A 25,653-nucleotide genomic window follows, 5' to 3' on the forward strand; every position below is an offset into this window, starting at 1 on the left:
CTAGCCACATGGCGTTATCAGTTCTGAGCCTGAGTTTTACATTCATCCAGATTTGACCGTGACGGTGACTCTCTGGGCCACAGCTGAAAGCTGAAGATGCTGATTTGCTAACCCACCCTTGGGTTGAGGGAATTTTCCTTCCTTCAGAATCCATGGGTGATGTTTATGGTTTCTCTGTGGCAGCCAGCACTGCCCACTACATATTTATACTAATGCACTTTCAGTATAGTGAGTTATTGGTGCTTTTTAACAAGGGGAAGGTTTGAAGGACATACAGAAAAATCCTGTGTGTATTGGTATTAGTCAGAGGCTTTTCAAATGCCTTTTGAATCTAACATGCATATGAAATTTGAATTTACTGTATCAGAAATAGCATTGGGTGCTATGTCTTAGGAATCTATCTTGTGGAGTTCATTGCCTTACAAAGTTCCAATGGCTGCAGCACCTGGAACCTTTGCTGAGGACACATCTGTTTTCTGCTGCCTTAGTTCCTATATAGAAAAAAATTAAATATATATATATATATATATCTTGTTATTGGGTTTTGTGTGTGTGTGTGTGTGTGTGTGTGTGTGTGTGTGTGTGTGTGTGGTGTTTTGCCTGAATGTATGTCTGTGGGCCATTTGCATGGGTAATGCCCGTGTAGGCCAGAAGAGGGCATCAGATCTCCTAGACTGTAGTTAAAGACAGTTTTGAGCCACTAGGTTGGTGCTGGGAATTGAACTTGGGGCCTTTGGAGAACAATCAATGTTTTTATCACTGAACCATCTCTAGATAAGAGTCTATAAGCTCTTTTTCACAGTAGAGAAACCTAGTTTATGAAGAATTTCAAAGGACTGTGGAAGCTGCCTGTTGGCATTAGCAGTTGAAATGAAACAAGGTAGCTTGTGAGCTGTGTGAGACAAAGCTCACGTTTTCCAGTTGTGGCTGCATCACGCACAGTGGATTGACATCTACACGCGTGTAGAGTTCATCTGTCTGATGGTAAATCTTACTCTGAGGAGTAGTTTGGTGTGTGGAGTGGTTCTTAAAAGCATAGTAAGCCTTGTTTCTAGAAACTTAAATGGTTAAACTTCAATTATTTCTGTCCCATTTGGGATTAAATATTTAAGTAGAAACAGTATAAGCCTGGTCCTACTATGAGAGAAACATTAGACAAGTCCCACTGGGTGACATTAAACAGAATGATTGATGTGCCTCAGAACCGTCAATATCATCAAAATGAGGAAACTCTAAGATGTGAGGACAGCCCCGGGCATCCTAAAGAAGGGAAGGTGGAACATAGTGGCTTGTTGGATGGGCCAGGAGTGGAAGAAGAAACTACAACAGGATGCAGAAGCCTGGATGGAGGTTGGGCTTCAGTTAATGGTGAGGTGCAGGACTGGTCCATCCATCACAACAGATGCATCCCACTGGTAGACAGGGACAGTGACAGTAAAAGCTGTCCTTTATAGGCACACTGTGGGCCATTAGAATTATCTGCATATGTAAAACTATCCTAAGACAAAGGTTATGTTAAAGAACGAGACTCTGTCTGAGGTCTGCTATAGTGGAGTCCTCTTGTCAGTACAGCAAGAAGCCCTGCAGTTTTCGGGAATTCCTTTAGATAGTAAGAGTAGAATAGTCAAATCCTTTAGATTGACTTTTTTTTTAACCTTAACTATGGGTTTATGTCCCACTGTTGATTTGTCTGTCCACCTGCTTCACCACGGGGTAAAGAAATAGACTTGTACTTTTAGCATCTACTTTATACCAACTCTGTACTGCACACCATTGAAATCAGTGCACCAAGTTTTAGAAGCCCGTGGGATAGGCTTACTGTTGCTACAAAGAGGAGCATGGAGACAGGGAAGACTGAGTGTTATGTGTGGTCTTGTAGAGGCCACTGACAGAACCTCCTGAGACCCAGGGGTCCCCTGTCCCACTTCCCATTCTGTCTGCTTCCACAAAGGATTTCTTTAAACAAAAAATGCATACATTTTAAAAAGTCCATAAGAGGTTTTGAAATAATTATAGGCATTCGGAAAGTTAAAAGATTATAGTGGGTATGGTCCTGAGTGCCCTTCTCCCAATTCACTCAGTCGTATTATTTTGCATAATGGTAGAACCTTAGCAAAATTGGGAAACTATCATTTGGCATGGATGTAAAAGTACTAATTGTCATTTGACAGAATGTAAAAGTATGAACCAGACTATAGGCCTTACTCAGTTTTTACCCATTTGCTGAACATACGTTTCCATGCATGTGCTTGTACGCATGTAACTTCATACACTTTTATCCCTTGTGTAGGTTTGAGTAGCCTTTACTGCCACAAGATCCTATTTCAGCACAGGAAACTGCTTTCCTCCACGCAGGCGTCTTTGGGCCCCGCTCCCCAGTCTGTTAGTAACCGCTCGTCTTTTCTCCATGTCTTCAGTTTTGTCTGTTTATGCTTGTGTGTATAGATGGAATCATATGGCCCCTTATTTGGACTTTTCCCACTGAGCTTACTGTCTGGGCTCACCAGGTTTGTCAGTAGATGTCTTTCCTGCTGATTAGCTTGTAATGGTGTGACCGCACCGTAGTCCTTCCACCGTTCACCCCTTTGAAGGGCACTTGGGTCACTTAAAGTTTTTGCTGTTATGAAAAGGCTGTCATGAATATTTGTGTACAGATTATTTGTGTGAACAAAACTTTTCATTTCTCTGGGATAACTGCCCGAGAGTTGTACTGCAGAGTCATGGGAATACGTACATAGTTGTATAAGAAAGTGCCAGGATGTTTGCAAGAGTGGTTTCCATTCACATTCTTATTAATCTCCCTTTCCCACTCCCTCTCCTCCCTCTCTCTCCCCCCACGCCCCCCCTCACTCACACACACACACACACACACACACACACACACACACACACACACACGGGTGAGGACGCTCACTCGCAGATAAACATTCACACATACTAATGTCTCACTGTGTAGAGCATCTTTTCATGTGACCGTTGTCTGTATTTCTCTTTGGAGAAAGGTCTGTTCCTGACATTTTTCTATTTTCTAATTGTTTTTATGTATTTTGTTTTTGTTGTTTTGTTTTACAAGCAGGTTCTGAGAGTTTTGTAATGTAAGAACTTTGTCAGATTTGTGGTTTATAAATGTTTGCTCCAAGTATGTTCTGTGACTGGTTTTTAATAAATACACATCTTCCATCACCTTCCCAGAGATTCTCATCAACCCACAAAAGAGGGGATCCTGCCTTAGCACTCAGACATTATATTTTCCTTCCTTTCACTATGGAAGATTTTGTTAAACTTTATGGGTTTTTCTCATAAAAAGAGACTGATTTCTCCACCATCTCTGTACTTTCAATACAGTTTCCCCACGGGTGTGCCTTTCCCCTCCCGTTTAGCTATGGTACTAAGATTCTTTTCCCAGTACGGATAGTTTTTATTTGCACTGTGATCTGGGTACGATATAGACTTTACTCTGTAGTCATTCATATTTCCCTCCTCCTCCCCTCCCTTCCCCCACCACTTTAATGTTGAAACCTTGAAAAACTTTTGCCAGGAATTCAGGGCTGGAGTGCTTTCTGTTTTGCTCCTGCTGGCTTTCCTTACCCATATGGATGGGCTGAAGACTCTTAGGTCTCTGTTCGCTCAGCCCGAGCCGTGTGAAGATAAGTGAGAATTCGGAGTTCTCTGGTGAGGCTTTATTTACTGCTGCGTGCCTGCTGGCTGCCAGTCCTCAGGTACTGGTGTGCCTTCTGCTGATGAGACCCAGCACTAATGTGTGTGAGGTAATGCTAGGGCATTTACTCTTTCCACCCCCGCAGTGTGAATACCATTGCTTCCTGTTGGTCTTGGTGGGCCCACAGTATAGAGGACTGAGTGGGTGAAGGACAGCCATTCTGTCACTTACGTAGTTGTTTCCTGTTTCCCAGTACAGTGCTAGCCATAGAGTATAGTCCAAGATGCTGTGATGGTCGTCAGTCTTCTGCACAAAGACGCATAGTTTCACAACATGAATGGAAAGCTACTTGTAAACTACTTAAATGGTCTCAGACATCAGTGCATAGCCAGAGACCAAATAATATAATTTCCAAACACCAGAATTTTCATAAATCAGAATTTCTAAATGCTGAAGAAAACAAGCATGCCCTTCTGAACTTTGTGTAATTGGGCACATAGAAAATGTTCTGCTTCAAGCTTGCCTTCATTTTTGGATCACTTCATAATTCCCTTGAATTTTTTTTTTTTTTTAGGTAGCAAAATTCTGAGGAGCTCAGTTCACAATTTGCTACATTGTAGCCAGCCTTGGCAGCTGAAAGCGCTGAGTGTATCCAGTGAGAGAGAGTGAATTTCTCCCATACCACTCAGTAAAGCACATGAATGTCAGTGTGGGTGCATGGTCGAACCTTCCACAAGAGCAGCAGGCGGCATTAGACATGCGATCTCTGTGCGCGTTGCTAGGTTACTTGGTTTTGAGTGTTTTTCTTTACGATAGATAATCATTAAAAACTCAGCACCGAGGGAGAGAGCGTCAGGAAAGGAAAGCAGTAAATGGGAGAGTACCATTGTCATTAGGACGCTGGCTATGACAGTAAATATAATCGATTACTGGCAGAGGAGGAATATTCCAATGCTAGCCAAGAAAAGATTCCACCTGGCCGCAGGGCATGGGGTAGTATTTTTAATTGTAGAGCCTCACTTTTGTTTTTTCAACTTTTTCAAGTAGACCTTCATTCTTCTATTTCTAACAACCAAATGGAGTGAGTGCCTCCAAATTCCAAACGTACGTGATCGGCTCATTTCCACTGTGCCCCCTCACTTCCTCTCGTCATCTTTGTTGCAGTTTGAATTATCAGCAGGGCCATGATTCATCTCTGATGATACCTTTAGATTCCTCACTCAGGAGCCCTGAGAGCAGTGTGCAGTGCCATCGCCACATGAATGGATTCTATAAGATATAGATGTGTAAAATATGAAAACCACTTGTAGCTGTCTTCCGGTTGTGGCTGGTCTGGTGGCCATCTGGTTGCTCCCCGTTTCCTTCTGCACCCCTCCTTTGGAATTTGCTTCCTTTTCCGTGCTCCCTAAATGTGTTTCCTATGCATACAGGGAGGGACACAGTGGGGTCTTATAGTGCGGGCTTGTTGTCTTTGAGTAATAATAATTGAGAAAAATGGATGTATTCTTTTTAAAAAATCGATATCAAGTTACTGGATGGCTTCTTGGAAAAGGGCATTTCTGCTGAATTTGGAAGGTACACCAGATGACCATAGCGGGATAGAGGAAAGCAAGAGACACATTTAGATGAAAAAGGTTTTTAAGAAAGCAGTGACTTGGTCCCTTTCCTCTTCCTTCCCCCACCCCCGTGCCCTCCTCTCCCTTCCCCTCTCTTCTCCCCTCCCTTCCCCTTTCCTTACTTTCTTTTAAAGGCTTGCATAGATCTGCTTGTGGCTTGGGGGAACTAGGAAAGTTATGCAGAGGGTAGGATTGCTGTTGTAACAGTGTAGCATCTACTGCAGGAAGGAGAAGGTGTTTAGGCATTAGTAAATCTCCTCAGACTACTTTATAAACTCTCTCTCTCTCTCTCTCTCTCTCTCTCTCTCTCTCTCTCCCTCTCTCTCTCTCTCTCTCTCTCTCTGTGTGTGTGTGTGTGTGTGTGTGTGTGACTCGTGCTTGCAGTAGCTAAGTCCTTCAGTGTCTCAAGGTAAAGCAGTTGTAGTTAAGCTGAGTATCTCTAGTACAAAGGCTTGTGATAGATACAGTGCATGATATTCTGCACTGTTGGGTCTTCACTGAGCCAACACTGAGACAGTTAACAACTGATAGCCAAGCCAGTAAAGACAAGAGCAAACAAGCAAAACCTAAACCGAGATACTTAACTCACAAATCTGTCACAGCCGCACATCAAGAACGAGATGGCTCAACGGCAACTCGTAGCTCATGTAACCACTGAAATGTGTGCCCCTTTGGAGAAACTGCAAGAGCTGTGGGGAAGCATATGGGTTTTCCTCTGGCCAACTTTTGTCCTGATAAGCCCTTTGCTCTCTCATGGCCAGTTTTCTTCAGCCTGGGCCTATGCTCTTAGCTACTCCAGCTGTAACATCCTGAATAACTTAAGTCACAAACTTCGCTCTGTTTAGACATTAGCACAATGGCTAATCTCAGTATTTTTGCATTCAGTAAGGAAGCTATATTCTATGGTGGTGATTCAGTCAATGAACATGTTGTTTGCTTTGCACAAAACCAGGTAGATTTTGTCCCTAAAACTAGGTCATATTGTTACCACCACAGAAGGACAAGCATGTTTCCAGAACACTGGTTCTTGCGTATCTTGGGAAGAATAGTTGCCATGGTGATCTCATAATCTCTGGAGGGAATTCGATCATGGCCTTAAACAACCCGCAAACCCACTGAACTTGGAGCACCCCTCTGCAAAGGATTTCCTTCTGCAGAAATTATTCGCCTTACTGAAATATAGTTTAATTTCCGCAGTGCTGGTTTGTCATAGCTTTGGTTAGTATTCTAACCAATTTTAATTGCAATTAAATGCAATTAGTTTGCGTTGACGACTTTCTGGGATTTTCAAGAATGAGGTTAGCTACATTCCATGCTAGCTGTTCTGCGAATATACTCTCAAATACACAGAATGCTCTACGCTCTTATTCCTACAAGCACGTTGAGCTTAAGCAAACCAGTCTAGCAAAGATGCGTTTCAGCGTTTGCGGTTTGAGACTTTCAGACTTTCAGACTTTCGGTGTATGTTTCCTAAGAGCAGGGAGCCCTCCTGTCTGTGCAAGGCTCCTGGAGAAATGACGGACGGGCAGGGCTGCACGGGCCTTCTGTGCAGTACTGTATGTGCAGTCGGTAGTTCTGAACCAGCAATTGCCTGGCGAGCAGATTGATGTGTGAACACTGTATTTACAGCACCGAGACCGCACATTTGCTCTGCAGCTGTGTTTAACGGTTATCAGTTTGGCGCACAGCGTGATTATTTTGGCGGGAGAACACACACTTTGGACCCCTTTTGGCAGTGCCGAAGTAACTGAAGTACCTGCTGTTGAGATGAGTCATGTGCACTTAATTAGATTTGCTACGTAATTAGCCTTGGAGGAAACCTAGGGAAAATCCTTGTGGGCTGGCGATTTGTTAAGTCAGATGTAAGCGTGTTCATTTTGGAGAGTGGGGATTGAAAATGATGAGATTCAAGTGCTTCGGAAACTCTGATTCATATATGCACATACTCGCACATATACGCATTTGATTATGTGTGCACATATATATGTATGCACAGACGCAGAGAGACAGGCAGGCAGGCAGACAGACAGACAGACAGACAGAGACAGACACATGCGCTTTTAAAAATGAAACTTTTCCAGGGGCGGCTGGAATGTTTACCTCAGACAGCTAGGATTTGTTTGCTCCGTGCAGCTCCATCTGTGCACGTTAGTGTCCACTTGATGGAACTTACATACGTGTTCAGCTCGCTTTCCACTGCTGCCGGGAGCCCACAGCTCCTTAGTAAGCACCCAGTGTCAGCTTCGGGGGCTGTGCGACTAAGCAGGAGCTGAGGCTGGTGTCTGTGCTCTGAGACAGGGACCCGGTACTGCACTAAAGTTTACACTGATTCTGCACTTGTGTCATCTCGGTGGCTTGCTCTGTTGCCTGTTGTTTTGGTTGTTAAAAAAAAAAAGAATTTAATTTAATTCTCAAAAAACATTTATTTAAATACTTTAGAGATCTTATTCTCTAGTGGTAGAGTCCTAAAAAAAATTCAGTTAAGTGTGGAGAACAACTATAAAATATTTACTGTGAGGAGATTAAATTTTATTCCCCAATTTAAGGCAAAGCCAGACTAAGACTTGCAAACTCTGCGCATTTAAAGTATTTCTCCAGCCTCTCAAAAGGTGGTAATATTTTAATCAAAAAAACCTAGTTCCATAAATTCATCTAAACTATCTCATAAATAAAGAAATAAATAAACGGGGGCTGGTTTCCTTTTCTTCTGAAGTGCTTTTGTGATTTGAAACTCACTATAGAAACCATCAAACTTATGTGGACAGCCCCGGGCTGGAATCAAGCTGTGATCCCACACTCACGTACTTCGCAGTGAAGTTAACTAGGAACAAATTCCTTCCAGGCACACCATACACATCTTCTCAGAAAGCATCTTCAAAAAAAAATGTCTTCAAGCCTGCAAACCCACTTGCTGTGATTCTAATTAAAGAAGGCTGTCCAGTCCCCACTGTCTGAGCCCTCTTCCTCGCTACCCTTCTGCTGCTTATGAGAGTTAAAAAGAAAAAAGAAAAAAACAGATCTCACTTCCGCTCGAAAAGAAACACATGGCTCCTGTTCACAGGTGCAGGAGTAACAAACCACGGAATCACCTTGGATCCAAGCAAGAGTCTTTGAATACTAGAGACTGCGGTCTTTCACGGTGCACCTGCATCGGGTGAGCCCCACGGGTTTAAGTCCATAGCAATGTGTGCGTACCTGTGTGAGGTTGGCTCTTTACCCTCCCAGACTGTCTCACTTGTCACCCCCACAGGGACGTTAGGAGGATTAAGCCAGACTATATAGACCGTTAATGCTAATGTATTATCAAATAGGAGTATCTGTTTAGTTACTGTTTAGGCTGGGTTAGTACTTAAGCAGCTTCTCTCTGTATATATACATGGTCCTTCCTGGAACTCAAAACGGACAGCTTCATTCTTTCCCCCCTCTGTATTTCTCCATGTTGTTTTTCTGGCTGTTCCTTGCCTGTGTTGAGTACACGTGAGACTGTTTGAGGCCATTCTCGCTTAGACACATCATTAGCTATGACATAATGACCAGTACTTGAACCCCTGTGGCCTCTGGGGTGGGGGTAGGGGTGGGGGTAGGGGTGGGGGTAGGGGTGGGGGTAGGGGTGGGGGTAGGGGTGGTGGTTTAGTACTTTCTGCTTTAGCCACAGATTCTTCATTGGAGGTCCTGATTCAATTTATGGAAGTCAGCCCCTAGCAAGTAGGATTTAAAAAGGATAAAATGGTAGTAATTAAATGTTCTGATCCATCTAAACGAAACACGCGAATGTTACCTTTATATTGCTACCGTTTCTTTAGCTCACCTCAAGTTCCTTGCTAACGGTGCCTTTCATCAGATCTTTCTACACTTAACTATAAAAGTATTAGGAGCCAGATGTCAGCCGCCAGCCACCCTTCTGTTAAAGCTGTGGTTTTATCCTCTTCGTTGGAAGTTTATCTGTTCTGAGCACGCAGCTCGGCTGTGCTAAGGCGGCATGCAGAGCTGAAATCGTCTTATCAGCACCTATTTTCTCAATTACGAAGAGTACGGAAAAGGCCATGGATTCGAGCCATCCCTGGACTCCTGAAACACTAACAGGAAACTGCAAATTCATAAACATTCAACGTGAAACGCGTTTTTGTAAGAAATAGCCAATTTTAAGACAGAAACGTCACTAGAGAGCAAAATGTACTTTGGATCATGCGTTTCATTTGAATGAGATGCTAGCAGTCGCTGCAAGGGCTGCATTTGTTTTCACAAACAGGCCACACATAGCAGGATGCTGAAGTCATATGCATCTGAATGACGAGAGTCTCCACCTGCCCCTTTGCAGCTTCTGTCACATGTCTCTAACACAGACTTCATTTATTCAATGACTGAACTTTATGAGTAGCAGCAGACAGCAACATCAGGTTTCTGACCAGACATCCTCCAAGTGATTGATGACAATATGTAACATTTATTTCTGCTGGGCTTTATGGTTAAAATTGAAGTCATCTACCTACTGGCCAGAGTCACACTACTGCCTAATGTAGCCACTAAGGTCAAACTCGAAAGGTTAGGGTGCTGTGGCCACAGAATTAACTTTTTAGAAAAGCGTTCCACTTCATAAAACATTGACGTTGTCTGTTGGCATCATACATATGTGGTAAAATGATCACTCTCTCCTGCGTTGCTTTTGGGGTGGGTGTGTGTGTGTGTGTGTGTGTGTGTGTGTAGCAAGCTCTTTTGACATTTCTTTTTAAGCATAAACAACAACAGATAAGTTTAACATGTTTAAAGAGAAGGATTTTACAAACCTTGATTTTTTTTCCAAGACTAATTTTTGAAATAACAAATGCTTTAGCCACCTTTAAAAAAAAATCAGTTTCCTGTTTTTGTTTTTGTTTCTTATTAGAAAGACAGGGACAGTTCGAGAGGACTCCGTCTGTTCTTTTTAGTTTCAGTTTACAGTTAGGTTTGAAACTTCTTAAGAACAGGTTGCAAAAGCCAGTGAGTGCCGGCCACTCAGTAACCCGGCAGTTCGAAGATGGAGCAACTCCCTGTCAGGAGACAAGGGTCGTCTTGCTGGGAGGATGCCGACTTCTGACTTTTGGACATCTGGTGGTGGTAGACTGAGACCCCAGGAATTTTATAGAAAAACATGCAGAAACACGGCTTTTTTGCGATCACCCGAAGTCACTTTTCAGGAGAATTTTCATTTGTCGGTGCGACAAGCACACCGGAAATCCTACCTTATAGAGAACAGAGCTGTTTGCTCCCGAGGGGACCCCAAGCTGTTGCTGGCTTATGTTTATCATTATGTGTCCGCATCCTAAGGAAATTTTGCCTTCCCATGCCGCCGCCGCCGTGGTCCGTGCTCCTTTCTATAGGAAGAATTTGAACTGTAAAATTTGAGAAGCCTCGGCGTCTGTGGAAATTTGAGATCCTTGCCTTCCCCCTCTTCCCTTCATATAACATATTTTAACAAAAGCATTGCGTCCCAGTGTGTTCTACATGTCGAATTACACATATTTTATCTCAGAGGAGTCTCAGCCTCGGACTGCAAACTTGTGAAGCCCCAAAGCCCCTTCAGAGGCCGGTTGTCATCAGTCAGTGTGCTGCAGGAAGATTTAATGAGGAAATTAATTTTAAGTCATTGTTTCTTTACCATTTATTGAAAGTGGTGGGCATCGCAGATCACAGTTCACGACTAAGGGGGCAAGTCTGAAGTAGGACAAAAATTTTTGCAGCTTTTACCTGGGAAACCAAAGTGATATTGATGAGTGCTAGGTCCTATGCTTGTGATGCCTAATTTAGAATTCATGAAAATCGAAATGAACTAATTTAAAATCTATGCATCCCTAGATCATCGCAGTATAGTGTCCTGTTCTTACAAAAATTCTTTTAGCTATATTCTAAATGAAAGAGTTATCCTGACTCTGATATCCTGACTTAGCTGATGTTATGAAGTAGTAAACTTTAGAAAGCTAGCTTTGAAAATCAGGAATCTAACCTCTAACTTACAACAATTTTGGACTAGTGGAGGCACTGATTTAATACTAAATCTTGGTTTTAAGATTTGTGCTACTTCAGTTTCTACAGGCAATACGTCAAGAGCCGGCAAGGTGTTCATATTAAGATGATACTATTGTGGCATGTTGTGACTCTGAACTGTGAGGTGTTTGTCTATTTAATGTCATCTCCAACTGGCTGTTAGGTAGCTTGGCTGTGTCCAGGGAAACCCAGGGATATCGGAAGTGGCGTTTGTTTCCAACTTCAGAAAGTAACTCTATTTTAAAAATAGAGTTGGAATTTAAGTAAATGTATGCAGTCAGAATTTAAATTAAAAACCCCACTGATTTGGGCTTCGGTTCATTCTTTAAGTAGCTGAAAGAAATGTTAAAATTTTTCCTATCAACTTGCCAGAGACTTGTATCAGAGATAAAGAAATAGGGTCTTAAGAACGGGCATTGAAGATGTGTCTGAGAAGTTGTATAACAGAGACCTCAGATTTGAATTTAGTTAAGGCTGATTTTACACTTCGAAATTTGATGGAATAGTTTGGCTTAACAGTAATGATTTTCAGCTTTTTAAAAAAATAAATCTGGGAAGATTATATCATTCATGTACTGTCTTGTTATATTGATGTCTGTGGTCTGCATCTCGTGTGCATAACTATTGAGACAGTGAAGTATACATGTAGGTTTGGAGGGTATCCTTTTGGCTTGGGGCTTTGGGTGGGGACCTGACTACTGAGAATGACTTACGTATCTAATCCCTTGGAAAACCGGCACATAACAATCTGCATGCAGCTTAAGCCCTGTTTTTCAGCCGTGATACACAGTGTTTAAAGCATTAGCTGAAGTGAGCGTCGCTGCATACATTGGTGAAGTTGTATTTATTTAGTTCAGTAATTTGCAGTTGCTGGCAAGTGGCCCTCTGCAGGTCTCCGTGACTCATGTGCTGACGAAGTGTGATTCAAGAGATCCGAGTCACTCTTTCTCATTTGCAGAAACTCGTGTTTTGACTGTGGGCAAACTTTCATGGCAGATTTAAAACAAATATTCTGTGATAATATTTGGAAGCAGGGTGATGTCTAACCTTACATAAGTGGGATTAATATAAGGTTCATGGACTTTCAAGCTCTCCACTACATGACAGTTTGGAAAGCCAGTTTAGTCTTTCTTGTAGTTTCAGGGTTTAACTCTTTCTTGTGCTTCCAGTTATGGCCTCTGGACCACTCTCTCTGTTTAGAAGGAAATCTGTTGTTTTGCTCATTAGTAAATTAATGACGACTAAATTATATTAGGATGTAATGTAAATGCCAGTACACTTGCAAACCTCGCCACGCTGTGTCAGAATATGCTCTCCTAGAAATGGATAACTTTTTAGTCTGCCTTATTCCCTGCTGTGACTTAATCCCCACCCATCCTCACCTAAGATACAGTCTACAGTCCAAATGGTTACAGTGGGATGGGTACCATCAAAGGGCTATCAGTACCAGACTGTTTCATTAGCAAAGCCAGTTAGAATGAAATCTTTCACCTTAGAATTAGGTTGTCAATTTTTCTCCTTGTTAGAACCCCAAAACTTGATTTATTAGATCCTATAATGGACGCTTGTCTGTTCGACTTACAAGGTTTTCTTATTGTTTCTGCTTTCCTCAAATACTACTCAGTGCCCAGAAAGATTAGTTAAGAATTAGTTATTTAGCATATTTTCTAGTCAGGACCAGCATACCAGGTATAAAAAAGCATAGTAAAGACTTATGGTTTTCTACTCGCACTTTGAATTTGACCTCACAGCTTTTCAGCTCGTGGTGTCATGGAGTCTTGCACAGTGGGCCACATCCAAATGTCTGTCGCTAGAAGAACTGACTACACGTTATTCCAGAATTTCTCTTAGAAAGAAATATGAGCCAGGAATGTCCTTGAAGTAAAAAAATAAAAAACAGACGAAAACCAAATAGTTGTTTTAAAGACATACCAAATGGTATTGTATGGTCTTCTTGACCAGTTTTCCAAGCATGCCGCCCCCATGGCCTTCTCCAACCCACGGGACTCGACTCAGTCTTCTGTGTGTTGACACGTCACTTTTCCACTGGCTCACCATGTGGAAAAGACATTCTTTTGATGTGTTAGACATTTTAACCATTTCTTGAGCCTTTGATTTACCTGTCGCCCTGTCCTTTCATTTGTCAGTAGATCCGGGCTGAGCCCGGGATTTGTGCTCCCCACCGGGGGGCAGCACTGGACTCTGACTTGCTTTATGGGCTGAGTGGAGCATGCTCAGTGGTCCAGCATGGCCTCCTCCAACTTCCTTCACGGAGCAGCTGATGTATTTGGGGTGATTTCTTATGTGTTTAAGGCTTTGTAAGGAGCTGCTGGGCTGTGCGCTATTACAGATGCCATATCTCAGGTTTGACAGTTTGCATAGCTGAATCTTTCTTCAATGAGTTGGCCTGCTGCTTCAAATACCTGCTTTGCTGTAGATAAGCGACTCCTTTAACTTGGAAAATCTCAAGGGGAAAACAGAAACCCTGTGCTTTTTAAACATTCTGATGAATCAGGCATGAAAGCCAGTAACTTGCCATATGTAACTGTGCGTCTAAAGCCTTAGTTAGACAAAAGCTACAGAGTGGTAGAAAATGACAATAATGTGAAACAGCGATTTCAATTTTGTTGTTGCATATGGAGATTTGGCAAGATTAAATCATACTAAAGATTTTCTTCAGATACAATTCCACGGTCCATGCTGTGCCAATTATATTATGCAACTTTACCATAAAAACAACATAAAGATTTGGTGGGGGCTGCTGGAGCCACAGTGTTCTGGAATGGCGAGCCAGTCTTTGCGGTGATAGACCACTGTCACACCCAGACAGGGAGAGGTGTGCCTGATGAACTTAATTTTTTAGGGGGGTAAAATGATGTTATGCATCGTAAGGCCTTAAAGGATTCCATGAAGGCCCTAACATGCATTTATACAAACATATATAACGTATAAACTATATATGTATATATACACATATAACATATATATTAATACCAGTATATTTTACTTTCTTGACTATTTTCCATTTCTGTAACAAAATCCCTGAAACTGGTTGATTTGTAGAGAATAAAGTGGCTCTTGTTTCTAGAGACTGCATTCAGTTTCTCCTCTTTTTCGAAAACCACTGCTGCTCTCATATGGGCCAAGATGGGGTCATCTTCATGACTTCATCTAGCCCTCGTCTGTTTCCCAAATCCCCATGTCCAAGTAACACTGACCTAGGAACTAAGAAAATTTCCAATATGTGACCTTTAAGGGACACACTCAAGCAATTGAAGTTGCATCTAGTGAAACAGAAATGCAAATGCAGGATAGCTAAAAATCTCAGTAATATTTCATTTACCTTAAACTGAAAGAGGTCCGATTCCATGCATTTATAATTATTTTTCTTTTCGCCGCATAAAAAGTCTGCCTCTTCCGAGCTTATGGCCTTTGCCACAAGGAAATTGAAGTGAATTTTATACTATAAAAATCAGGCAAATGAAAATGTATTTTGCCTGCACCCGTGGTTCTAGTGATTTGGAACCATTGTATACCGAGTGCTTCCCTTGCTGGCTGGGTGCTCAGAGCAGTCCAGATGGCTAATGTACAAACAACTTGAACTAAACTTGCACAAATCTCTTAGGATAGCTCAGAGGCTCCTGGTCCTGGGACATCTGTTCCCCGGCCTTGTGCATTACCTTCATGAAGCCTGCTGTCATCTTTCTGCGTGTGTTTCATGGCCTCTGCACTTCTTAGGATATTGGAAGAGACTTGCAAACCTGCTCCCAACCCCCTGCACTGCTCAGTGCTCCTTTATAAAACTGAAAGCCCAGTCTGCCTTCCATTTCATTTTTAAATAAAAGTTCCTAATTCATTTTCCCCTTACTATTGCTGTTCTCAACATTCACACATAATGGGGCTGCTGGGGTGGCTCAGAGGGTGAAGGCACTGGCCATACAAACCAGATTGACTTGAGGTCAACACCCAGAACCCATGTTTATTCCCAAAAGTTGTTCGCAGAACTCTAGGTGCACTCTGTGGCCTGAAGACGCCCCTCCGTGCCTGCCTTTCTCCTCCCTCTCCCCACCACGTCATAAACTTTTAATAAAAACTTAAAAGTAATAAATCTGAGTTTGAGGGAGAGGCTGAAACCACGGGCTTAGCAGGGACGCTTGGATCTTCCCTGCCAGTGCGCATAAGTTTTTGGCCTCAGACAATTTCTACAGTCTCTGTCTCCTCACTCGTGAAATGACCTCATAGTTGCAAAAGCACGTTCAGAAGCAAAAGCACATGCCATTTTGGAGTTTCATGAGGGCTTTCTGGAGGGACTGTGACACCGTGAGCAATCCGTATGCAGCCGACACTGTAAGGACATCAGGGTTCCTGTTCATGGACCCCACATGTCTGGAGGGAAGCCTCTCTCGGCTCCCGTGCAGATTGTTTATTGAACCCGGTGATGGTGACGTCTCGATCATGCTGGATCACATTGGAGCTGGACTCAGTCAGCCCAAGCACCCTGCTCTCTCTGTGGAGAAAGACGCTGTCTGGACTCTGCCCTAGACACCACGTATAACCTTCCACACAGCTCTGTGGACTAGGCCATTGTTTAATCCCTCATTCTATGCACTTGCTAGTTCTGAACTAAATGTCAGCAAATATAATTTTTAAATATGTATGTGCTTAAGCTGGGTATGTGTCTCATACCTGTAATCTCAGCACTTGGGGGGTGAGAGTGGGAGTGGGGGTCTGAAATAGAATTGCCAAGAGTTCAAGGTTAGCCTAGTCTATATAGTGAGTACAAGGCTGCCCCGTGAGACCCCCTTCTCAAACAAAGCAAAAACCAAAATAAGTAAAATAAAGCTAAACATACGATTGTACTTCAGAGGGCAGCAGAGCAGATAAACATAGTTTAGATTGTCCTGACAGTTCAGCACACATGGTGGCATCTGTCGTGCAGTGGAGAGAGATGTTCTGAGGGATTAGTTTTATATATTAGTCTGTACATCTGAAAAAGAGATGCGGGCATCTTTTCCAAAGTGTGTGTGTGTGTGTGTGTGTGTGTGTGTGTGTGCGTGTGAGCATGCACATGTCTGTCTGTCTGTCTGTCTCTGATTTCATTTCTTGATACATATATATAGCTTCCTTATGAACAACCTGATGCTGTGCTATTTGGGTGGAGTTCAAAAGAGTGGAGTGGTGTGGATAATTAGCATATAAACCAGTTCTTTGAGCACGGCTGCCTGGTTGATCCAGACGCCTTATTTCCAATTGCTGTACAATATGTTCCACTCCATATCCGTGGAAGAAATAACTAATGGTTTGGGGGTAATGTCTTTGATTTAGCAAAAAGTTAGAATTTCAAATCGGATCACCACCTTGGGGCACATGCTAATTACACTGAAAGCTCCTTCCACGGTCTTCTGTCCAGTGACCTTGAACTCTCACCCCCTGATGTGTAGAAGACATTTTTGTGCATATAATCATTTGATTCTCTCATTTAATTTTCAGTCTTGGCTTCTGAGAGGAGAAAAAGCTACACACAAAACCATCAATTTCTATAACCTAAAATGAGGACTTTTTACTCAGACAAAGCTTGATACTTTAATCTTTGTTTTTTCATTGTCATTTGATGACAGAATCAGTGTTGTCTCGTAAAGCCTGAAATAAATCTTAAAAAGTATAAACTGAAACCTTTGCCCTTTTTGTTGTTCCCAACCATGGAGGGTGATGCTGTTTATAGTTCAAGTGTGGTCTGGGTGCTAGATGTTTTTTCTCTGCTGGTGCAAACATGTAGATGACTTCTGGGAAAAAGTAAAGCTCACTTCGGTGAGTTAGGAGCAGAGCTGTTTGACAGTGATCAAGTTGGCTGTTGTCTACACTTAAGAGCCTGAGGATAATGAGGAAGACTGGCTTTCCAAGTCAGTGGTTACAAGGGTAAAATCAAAGTCACTTAGTGAAATGGTTTGTCTTCCATTTCCTGTACATCGCTATGTCCACAGCTAATTTGCTTTCAAAGAAAAGTGGTATTCAAGGAAGATGGGAAGACAGCCGAGTCCTCTAACATACAATTGAGTTTATCCCAGATTGACAATCTAAACCTCTTTAAACTTTCCGGTTGCACTGAAGACAGGAGGACCCTCCACCCTGTCTTTCTTCCAGTTTGCTTGGTAGAGGTGGGACGCTTCCATGGCTCTGTAAGCTTGAATGGTGAAGTTCTGTGGCTGTTCATGGAAATTTCTGTTGCTGGGAAGTGTAACACTGGTTTGGCATTTGAGTCTGTAAGTCATTGTGGCTAATGGGACCAAGGAGGGGGCTATACGTGGCCAAATGGTTCTCTCTGAAGTTTACTTATCTGATCGACATGGCTTTTCTGTCCCCATTACACTTGTACTGATGAAAATGATTTGCCACATGGATACAGATTGAATATTGTTTCATGATCTTTTTGTATAAAATATTAATTCAAATGATAATTTAGAAAGACTATGGGGTATAAGAATATGTAGACTTCACCTAATTCTTGGAAAGCAAGACAGGATGTGAATAGTTGAATTTAAATCCAAGGGTTTTTACTTCAGATAATAGCCAATAGTAAAAAAAATTAATGCTATTTTCTTCAGAGTCATTTTGTTATATCTTCTATAAATTTATCTTTAACACTTTATTCACATTTAATTTAAAAATCTTATGTAACAATTTTCCATTAAAAAAATGTTGTGCGTTGTCTCTTTTACCAAAATTTAGATTTTCTGTTTTTGAACCAGATGTCTCCCCATATGGAGCTTATGATCTGCCTTGGGGAGACCAAGAATCTGACTACTGCCTTGCGCCCTCTGTAGGTCATCAACATGGGTGCTCCCTCAGGGCAAAAGTTCCGTCTGTCATCTGAGTGTGCAGTTGAGAAATGACAGTGAAAAGAGGTGGCCTCGTCTCAGGTTAACACCTGAGAGGTCAGCGCACACCGGACAGGCAGTGGACTTGGGATGTGCGTAGCCACGAGCCGGCAGCCTCTTCAGGAAAGCAACAATTCACTTTACAGATTTAAGTAAAGATACAGGAAACAAGAGGAAGCATCCATCATCACTGATTTCAGGCTGTAGAGTTCAGCACTAGGAGCATTGCTCTGTTGTCTTGTTCTACGTTTATACCTGCAGAAGTGTGGTTGACACGATTCTACACTGGCATCAGTAGTAGATGAAAGTGGGCACAGAGACATGCACATATAGTCTAAAGGCTTTCAGAGAAAGTTGGGATCCACCTACAAGCTGCTCATGTCTGCTTTTAAATACCAGTATACCCAGACATTGTGTTGTCCATAGACGTAATTGTGTCTTAAATATTTGAGTGTTTTTTTAAAGTGGAAATGTTTTATTTCTGTGAATGAAAACATGTTAAAGTCACCCATTTTGATCCTTCCCTGTAGGAAGAATGTTTCTTGAACCTAGAGGCTCCAATATCTAGAGTGTGTGGATATGACACCCCGTTTCCTCACATTTTTGAGCCCTTTTATATCCCAGACAAATGGAAGTGCTATGATGCCCTTCGCAAGATGATCAACTACTGACGACTGAGGTAGGTGTTACCCACTTGTTGATGTGTGCAGGTGCCCTTTGTGTCCTGTTACTCAGGATCAACAGTGCCACCAACTAGTGCCTTATGCTCTGGTAAACAGTAACTTTCAGAACAAAGTGTTTACTTCATATAATGCCCAAACTTCTGCTAGCATATTTACACCCAATAGAAATGCGTCGACAGTATTAAGATTTATAAGATGCAGTGTGCTAGCATTAAATAATCAAATACATTTCCTCCCCCTCTAGTCTCTGCTGCTCCCTTCATTTCTATGCATTGCCGGATTATTTTAAATGCTTCGGTAGAAGCATGATTTCCTTTGCTTGAAAGGGTTTCTCACACATCCCTGACTCAGGCACTAGATGTTTATATGATACGTGGCATTCAGAAGTTTGTCTTCAGGTTATCATATTTCTAGGATCTTTTATGACAGGTGAATATTTTAATTGTGTGTGTGGGGGGGGGGGTTGTTTTGTTTTGAAGCAAGCTCAGGCAAGCTTAAGCCAACTATTGTCCTGCTTCTGCCTCTCAAGTGCTGGATTCACAAGCATGTCCCACTCCGCCCACTGGTGAATGTTTTCTAAATATTGGATGAGAAATTCTATTTTTTCATAGTGTTTCCTAAGTTGGGCTTATCAGGCCTGTCAGCATTGCTCTTCTAGGAATTAAAAAATAAAAAGGCGTATCATGAAGATATTCTTGGCTTCATTTGGTTTTCAAGTTTTTAATATAGAAGTTACCCATACTGACACCCTGCTTTTAAAACCTTCCAAGATGATGAGATGGGATTGGAAGCTTTATATTTTAATATCTGAGTTGTCCAAAAAAGTAATAATAATGCATTATGAGGAACCAAGATTTCATCAGAAGACAAAAGGGAATAAACTCAGCATGGTGGCATCGGCCTCTACCTGTTCCAGTGCAGAAAGTGTAATTCTTAAATACCGTAAGTGGGTTACAGAGCCTGTAGATCAGAGGACGCATTTATGCAAATCATGGCCCCTTCTGTCACTATGGTGCTGCAGTTTGATGGCTGTGTTTTGAGAATATTGTTACAGGTGTCCATTAGGGTGTTGGCCTGCACTCCGTGCGGGTACAGAGACTGCCTCTTTAAATGCCTGTGAAAACAGTGGGTTATCCTAGTCGGGCCCTTAGGGCTGATTGGAGATCTTCCTCAGGGAGTCTCTTCATGGGCCGGGTGCTGGCCAGTCAAGGAAATACGGCCACATGCCTTGCTGCTAATGTTAAAATACTTTAAAAAATTGTTTTTATGTCTCTAAATTTAGGTTGTGCATTTTATTTTAAATGGAAGCAGGGTGCATAAACTCATGCCAACAATGTGATAAAAGAATAAGACGGTTTTCCGAGGTGGAAATTAAATATGTTATTAAAGAAAGTAAGGAGGTACGGAACTAAGAATGCTCATAATTGTCACTGATTTCTCTTACAGAAAACCAGGAAGATCATGACCAGATATGGAAATATTTTTCTGAACTCTTTTTATATTTCCTTGTACTTCTTTCTTCTCACACGTGGTTTTGTGAGATGAACTATGGCGGATACTGGCTGACGAGCTGCGAATTACTTATCATGGCTGTGTAAAGTGGATTCCTGGATCTAGTGCATGAGGGTAACACTTTAGAGGGCACATGGGCGGTGATCTTACGATTGTTTCATGACTACAAATATCCGGTGGTGTTGTGTTCAATAAAGCAAAATGGCATCGCCCTCAGACCGTGTGTGTCCCCTTCTTCAGTTCGTAAAGAGGGTTTTCACTGCAGAGTAACGGGTTGTTAGCCTGCTAACTGAATTTGAGTTAAAATGAAATATTTATTCTAGAAATGCTGACTTTTCCACTCTGTTGTATTTGGTTTAATTCTTTATGGTCAAGATGGTTTTGTGTTGGCATAACTTTTGGAACGTTTTTCTCTATCTCTCCCTCTCCGTTCAACAGGGTTCCTGGTGGACCTGGCTCCTCCAGGCTAGCAGGCCTGAGTCAGCTCTGCTGCTGCCCTCTCTCACTAGAGAGATGGACGGCACAATCCTGTTAATTACAGCATTGCTGAGCTCTAGCTGCAGTTGTAGGACTTTTGTATTTATATTCTTACGTAGACACGAGAAAAATATTATCGAGCAGCAATTGCTTCTACCAGGTGGAGCCTCCCTAGGGCTCCTGGCAGGGGACACTCTGCCTTCTTTGTCCCTCATCGAAGTCCAGGAGACTTGAGAATAGCCTAAGGACAGAATAGCCTAAGGTCCCCCACAGAGCCATCGCCCGGGCCTGCTCTTGGAAATTGAGCAGTTTGACTCTCTTCCCCTCCCATGGTCCCCGAAGAACTCTCTTGTTCAGATTCTGACAGAAGGGTCCGTGCAATGGCTGGAAACTAGAGTCTCCTGTCTCCCACTGCCCCTGAACACTTAGGAAACTGCACATTTCCTTATAATTACCCATATGTATTTTTCTCTGGAACTGTAATTGTAAAGGCTGCATAAAGGCTGCACCCGAGTTATTTTTACCAACAGTTGGAGAAGGCTGCAGAAGGTAACTGGCCGATGGTCAGTGACTTGGAGGCAGAGTAAGGCACTTTACCGCAGGCTCTGGTGCACTGGGCTGGCAATTCGTTAGGGGGGAAAGCAGAGCCCTGTCCGTGGGTTAAAAATAGAAGAAAGTCCTGTGCAGATAGGATGGGAAAAGTTGCAGGTTGTCAACCACAGTTTGGAAAAGAGCAAGTCCAGTTGGCTTGCCGAACAGGACGCTCTGGGTTTAAGATGCCAAAACTCTGTCTGTGCCTTGCCCTTGCTCTGAGTCCCCTAGCAGGCTCAGGAGCAGGGCTCATCTGCTCGGTCGGTCCAGCAGAAGAGGATGTGTGCCACAGTCGGCCCCATCTTGCCTATGTTCATCCTACAAGAACATGATGTCTCTGGTTGAAATTATTTTTTCAGTTGATGTTACTATGTTGAACCTCTTAGTTATGTTGCTACTGGGTCTTTACTAATTTTTCCATTCATTGGTCTTTTGAGAACTTTTCCTTAGCTACTTAAGACTTAACTTCTTTAACTTTCTTTTAGAAACAGAAGGTACAGGACTAGTCTGAGGGCAATCTGTACACTAAGTATAGATTCTAAGAACGTCATCTCGGTTCTCATTGGCCCTGCAGGCCCCAACACTAAATAGACCCTTCCTAAGACAAACATTTAATAGTTAATAATTAATCTGTAGTTCAAAACAAAAACATCTCTATAACTGCAGTTTTTTAATAAAACAAATGTTATGTGTTGTACAAATTAGGAAAATAGTGTCTAGATGGCACTTGGGATGTCAAATCCCAATCTAATCTCCCACTCCTGTAGACTAATCTTATAAATCTGTCTCCCTGTAACAGCATGAATATATATGGTAATTTAATTTCCCATAGTTCCAACTGCTCTAGTCTCTTTACAAATATGTCCTGTTGCTGAAGATACCATGCATTTCAGACACTGGGCCCAGATGCCTCTCAGCTGGAACTCACATGAAAGTCTCTTCCTGGAGGACTAGCTTTCCTGGAACTAGAAGGCACCATGCAGGCAAACAACTGTCCTACCCAACAGTGATGCCTATGATCCGTCACAAAACAATAGCCTAAAAAACAAACAAACAAACAAAAAAAAACCAATAGCCTAAGGGTGCAGTAGTGGCACACACGCCTTGGTGGTAACCAACAGCTCTCTAATTGGACTTAAGACCCACTCAACAAGGGGGAAATCATGCCTGGTACTGGAAACCTAGGCAACGACTGAGGGATAGTGAAGTCATGGGTCTTGGAGGGGAACATACAACTGCCACTTTATTAAACCTATATACTGTCTAAGTACATTCTAAATGTTCTAAATCTTTGTCCAGTTACCCAGTGATAAGGATAGTCCTCACCCCTCATCAAAGAAACTTCTGTTTGCAACAGATGAAGACTATTACAAAATAAAACTGCCTGCAGTCAAAATGTGGAGTTGTGGAGTGGAAGCCAGTCCTAACTTACACACACATACACACAATTAAGGGAAAGAAAGGTCATGATTTGAAAGAGCAATGAGGCATGGTGTATGAGAGGGTTTGGGAGGAAAAGGGGAAAATTATGTAATTGTAATCTGGAAAACTAAAGATATATAATATAAATGCTTTACAAAACTAATAGGCAATTTGCGCAAACAGACCAGTGTATATAAGGCTGGGGGCCCAGGGGAAAACCAAATACCACTCACTGTTCTACTAAAGGAACATAGCAATAAAATGACTCTTAATGACTTCCTGCTATGATCATACGTCAGTGCTTTGCCCAGCTTCATCAGAGAGTCTTCCTCCTGCAGCAGATAGGGCTAAACACAAAGATTCACAGCAGACACTATGCAGAGTGTGAGAGACCTTGAAACCCTCCACCCTAACTGGATGTTTCCATCAAATCTCTTTCCTCGGGCTCAAGAAACCCTGTGGAAGAGGTGGCTGAAAAAACGGAAGAGCTGGAGGAATGGATGGCACCAGAGAAACAAGGCCTTCTAAACACAGCAGAGTCAGTGCACAAGAACTCACAGAGCCTGGGGCAGCAAGCTCAGGCCTTGGAGAGAGCTGCACCAGAGGGGGTCCTAGGACTGAAAGAAGTGAACACAGGCCCCATTCCTAACCCAGAAGCTAACTCCAACTGATAACCACTTGCAAATGAAACAATTAATATTCCATAAGGAAGACTCATTGGGGAAACCAGATACTTTAAGGGGAGGGCTAAGCCCCATGCCCAGCAGGAAGTGGCCAGCAGGGAACTAACCACACCTTTGGAGGGTCTTTGTTGTGTCAGGGCTTTTCTTTTTCTTTTTCTTTTTTTTAACTTTATAGGTTCTTTGTATATTATGGCTCCTAATTTTGTGTTTTTATGGCATTCCTACGTATGCAGATGTGGAGATGTGTGGTTTGTTTTGGTTTGTTTGTTTCCATAGGTTTTGTTTTGTTTCCTTTTATATTGTTATCACTCAGATGCCTGTGTTTTCTAATGAGAGACAAAGGGAGTAGGTCTGGATGGGTGAGTGGTGATATGGAGGGACTGGGAGGAGTAACAGGAGGGAACATTAAAACTAGAATATAGTTTGTATGAAAATAAAAATCCATTTTTGATAAAATAAAAACAATTAACCACTAATAAAACAGAAATCCGTATGTATAGTTTCCACATCACTACATACTTTATACTTTATTAATTTTCCATAAATTTAGAGTGGGGACTAATTTAAATTATGTGGGCCAGTGTCGGGTGGCAGCTTCCTTGACAGTGAAAGCCTCTGTGTTGATGGGAAGCTTGTTAAGACGTAGGATGTACAAAGGGGGTGAGACATTCTTTCCTTCAGGGATGCTCCTTAAGACAGGGCATTCCACATGGAGGGAAAACAGTCTGTCCTGCAGGGAAGCCTGTGAAGCTTAGGGCATAAATGACTCAAAGGCTTCAGAAGTCTGAAAGTGACCAGATAGATGCACTAGGCTTCTTCCTCCCAAGGATACATGGACGGCGAGAACTACTAGGAGACACTCTCAGGCTATCCAAGCTACCAAGAAGAAACTCAAATCCTCAAAGGTACTCAAGCCAACTGAATTACTTGGAAACGCATTCTTTAACTTGTACAGATGTCTGCAAGTTGCACAGTATGCTCTGGGTTTCTAGCTTTCAAGAGCTGTCACCCATGCTCCAGTAACTGGTAAGGTCTCTGTTCTTTCTGCTCCTGTTAAGCAACCCCAATAGCTTGTTGTTTCACTAAACTGGACCTTTGTGGTATCCTTACTTTGTTCTGTTGGTTCCCTATCTGGGGTGAGTAGATATTTCTTCCTGTCTCAGGAATAGTGTTGAACACCAGCCAGGCACTGGGTTATAGTTTAAAATGAAAAGTTAACAGAGCAACTATCTCTGTAAGAAAACACAATCAGGATTAAAAACAACAACACAAAGCACAGTGGGAAGAAGAGGGTGGGGAGAGGGATAAAGAAAGGCCAAGGAAAATAAGCAGACAGTGCCTGGACTGGGATAGACCCCTAGTTAATCAAGAAAACTTAGGTGAGGTGCAGAAGCAAAACCCATTTAAAGGCTGTTCAAGAAAGTTGATGGAGAAAAGTTAAAACTTTGACATTGACTGCTAGGGAGATGGTTCAGCTGGTAATGAGCTTTCCAGCAAGCCTGAAAACCTGAATTTGATCCCTGTACCTTTATAAAGATCTGGGCATGCTGGCATTTGCCCATAAATACCAGCCCTGAGGAGGCAGACAGAGGAGACTGCCTGAGGCTGCTTGGCCAGCCAATCTAACTGGATCTCAGAGAGCCCCAGGTTTAGTGAGAGACTGTCTCAAAACATAAGGTGGGGCAGCGGTGGAGTGTGGGACTGCCCCATGTTGGCCTCTGGCACCCATGTGCATGCACACAAAGGAACATGCACATACACGCACAAATTTAAGCATGGGAAGCATGAATGCTAGCTAATAAGGCAACCCAATTCATATTAATCGAAATTGTAGAGAAAGACAAATATATTTTGAGTATTTATACAAGGAACATAGCACAGTGGAGGTGTGCTAGTTAAATCCTTTATATTCCAAAAGAGTGACAATAAGAAAATCAGGAATAACACGGATGCTGAAGATCTGGACAGAAGGAAGGCAGAAGAGAACGCTATACACCAGTTTCAGTTTGTTAGATCAGTAAGTCTGTGTATTGAAGTGTGTGATTCTTCACATAGAATTCACGGCCTTTAATGTGGGCGCGGCAGCCCAAGCATTTAACTGCATCCCAAGGTACA

General features: G+C 42.4%; 1 protein-coding gene across 1 annotated transcript in view; it reads left to right on the forward strand.

The window, feature by feature from the left end:
• Positions 1-20,581, forward strand: part of Bckdhb (branched chain keto acid dehydrogenase E1 subunit beta) — a 182,523-nt gene extending 161,942 nt beyond the window's left edge. Inside the window, exons 10-11 of the mRNA NM_019267.1 lie at positions 18,701-18,849; positions 20,300-20,581. Coding sequence (NP_062140.1) covers positions 18,701-18,841 — 141 coding nt within the window. The 3' untranslated portion in view covers positions 18,842-18,849; positions 20,300-20,581. The remainder of the gene's footprint in view (positions 1-18,700; positions 18,850-20,299) is intronic.
• The last annotated feature ends 5,072 nt before the right edge of the window (positions 20,582-25,653 follow it).

The sequence above is a fragment of the Rattus norvegicus genome, chromosome 8 (assembly GCF_036323735.1).
Source record: "Rattus norvegicus strain BN/NHsdMcwi chromosome 8, GRCr8, whole genome shotgun sequence".
NCBI classification, from domain to species: Eukaryota; Metazoa; Chordata; class Mammalia; order Rodentia; family Muridae; genus Rattus; species Rattus norvegicus.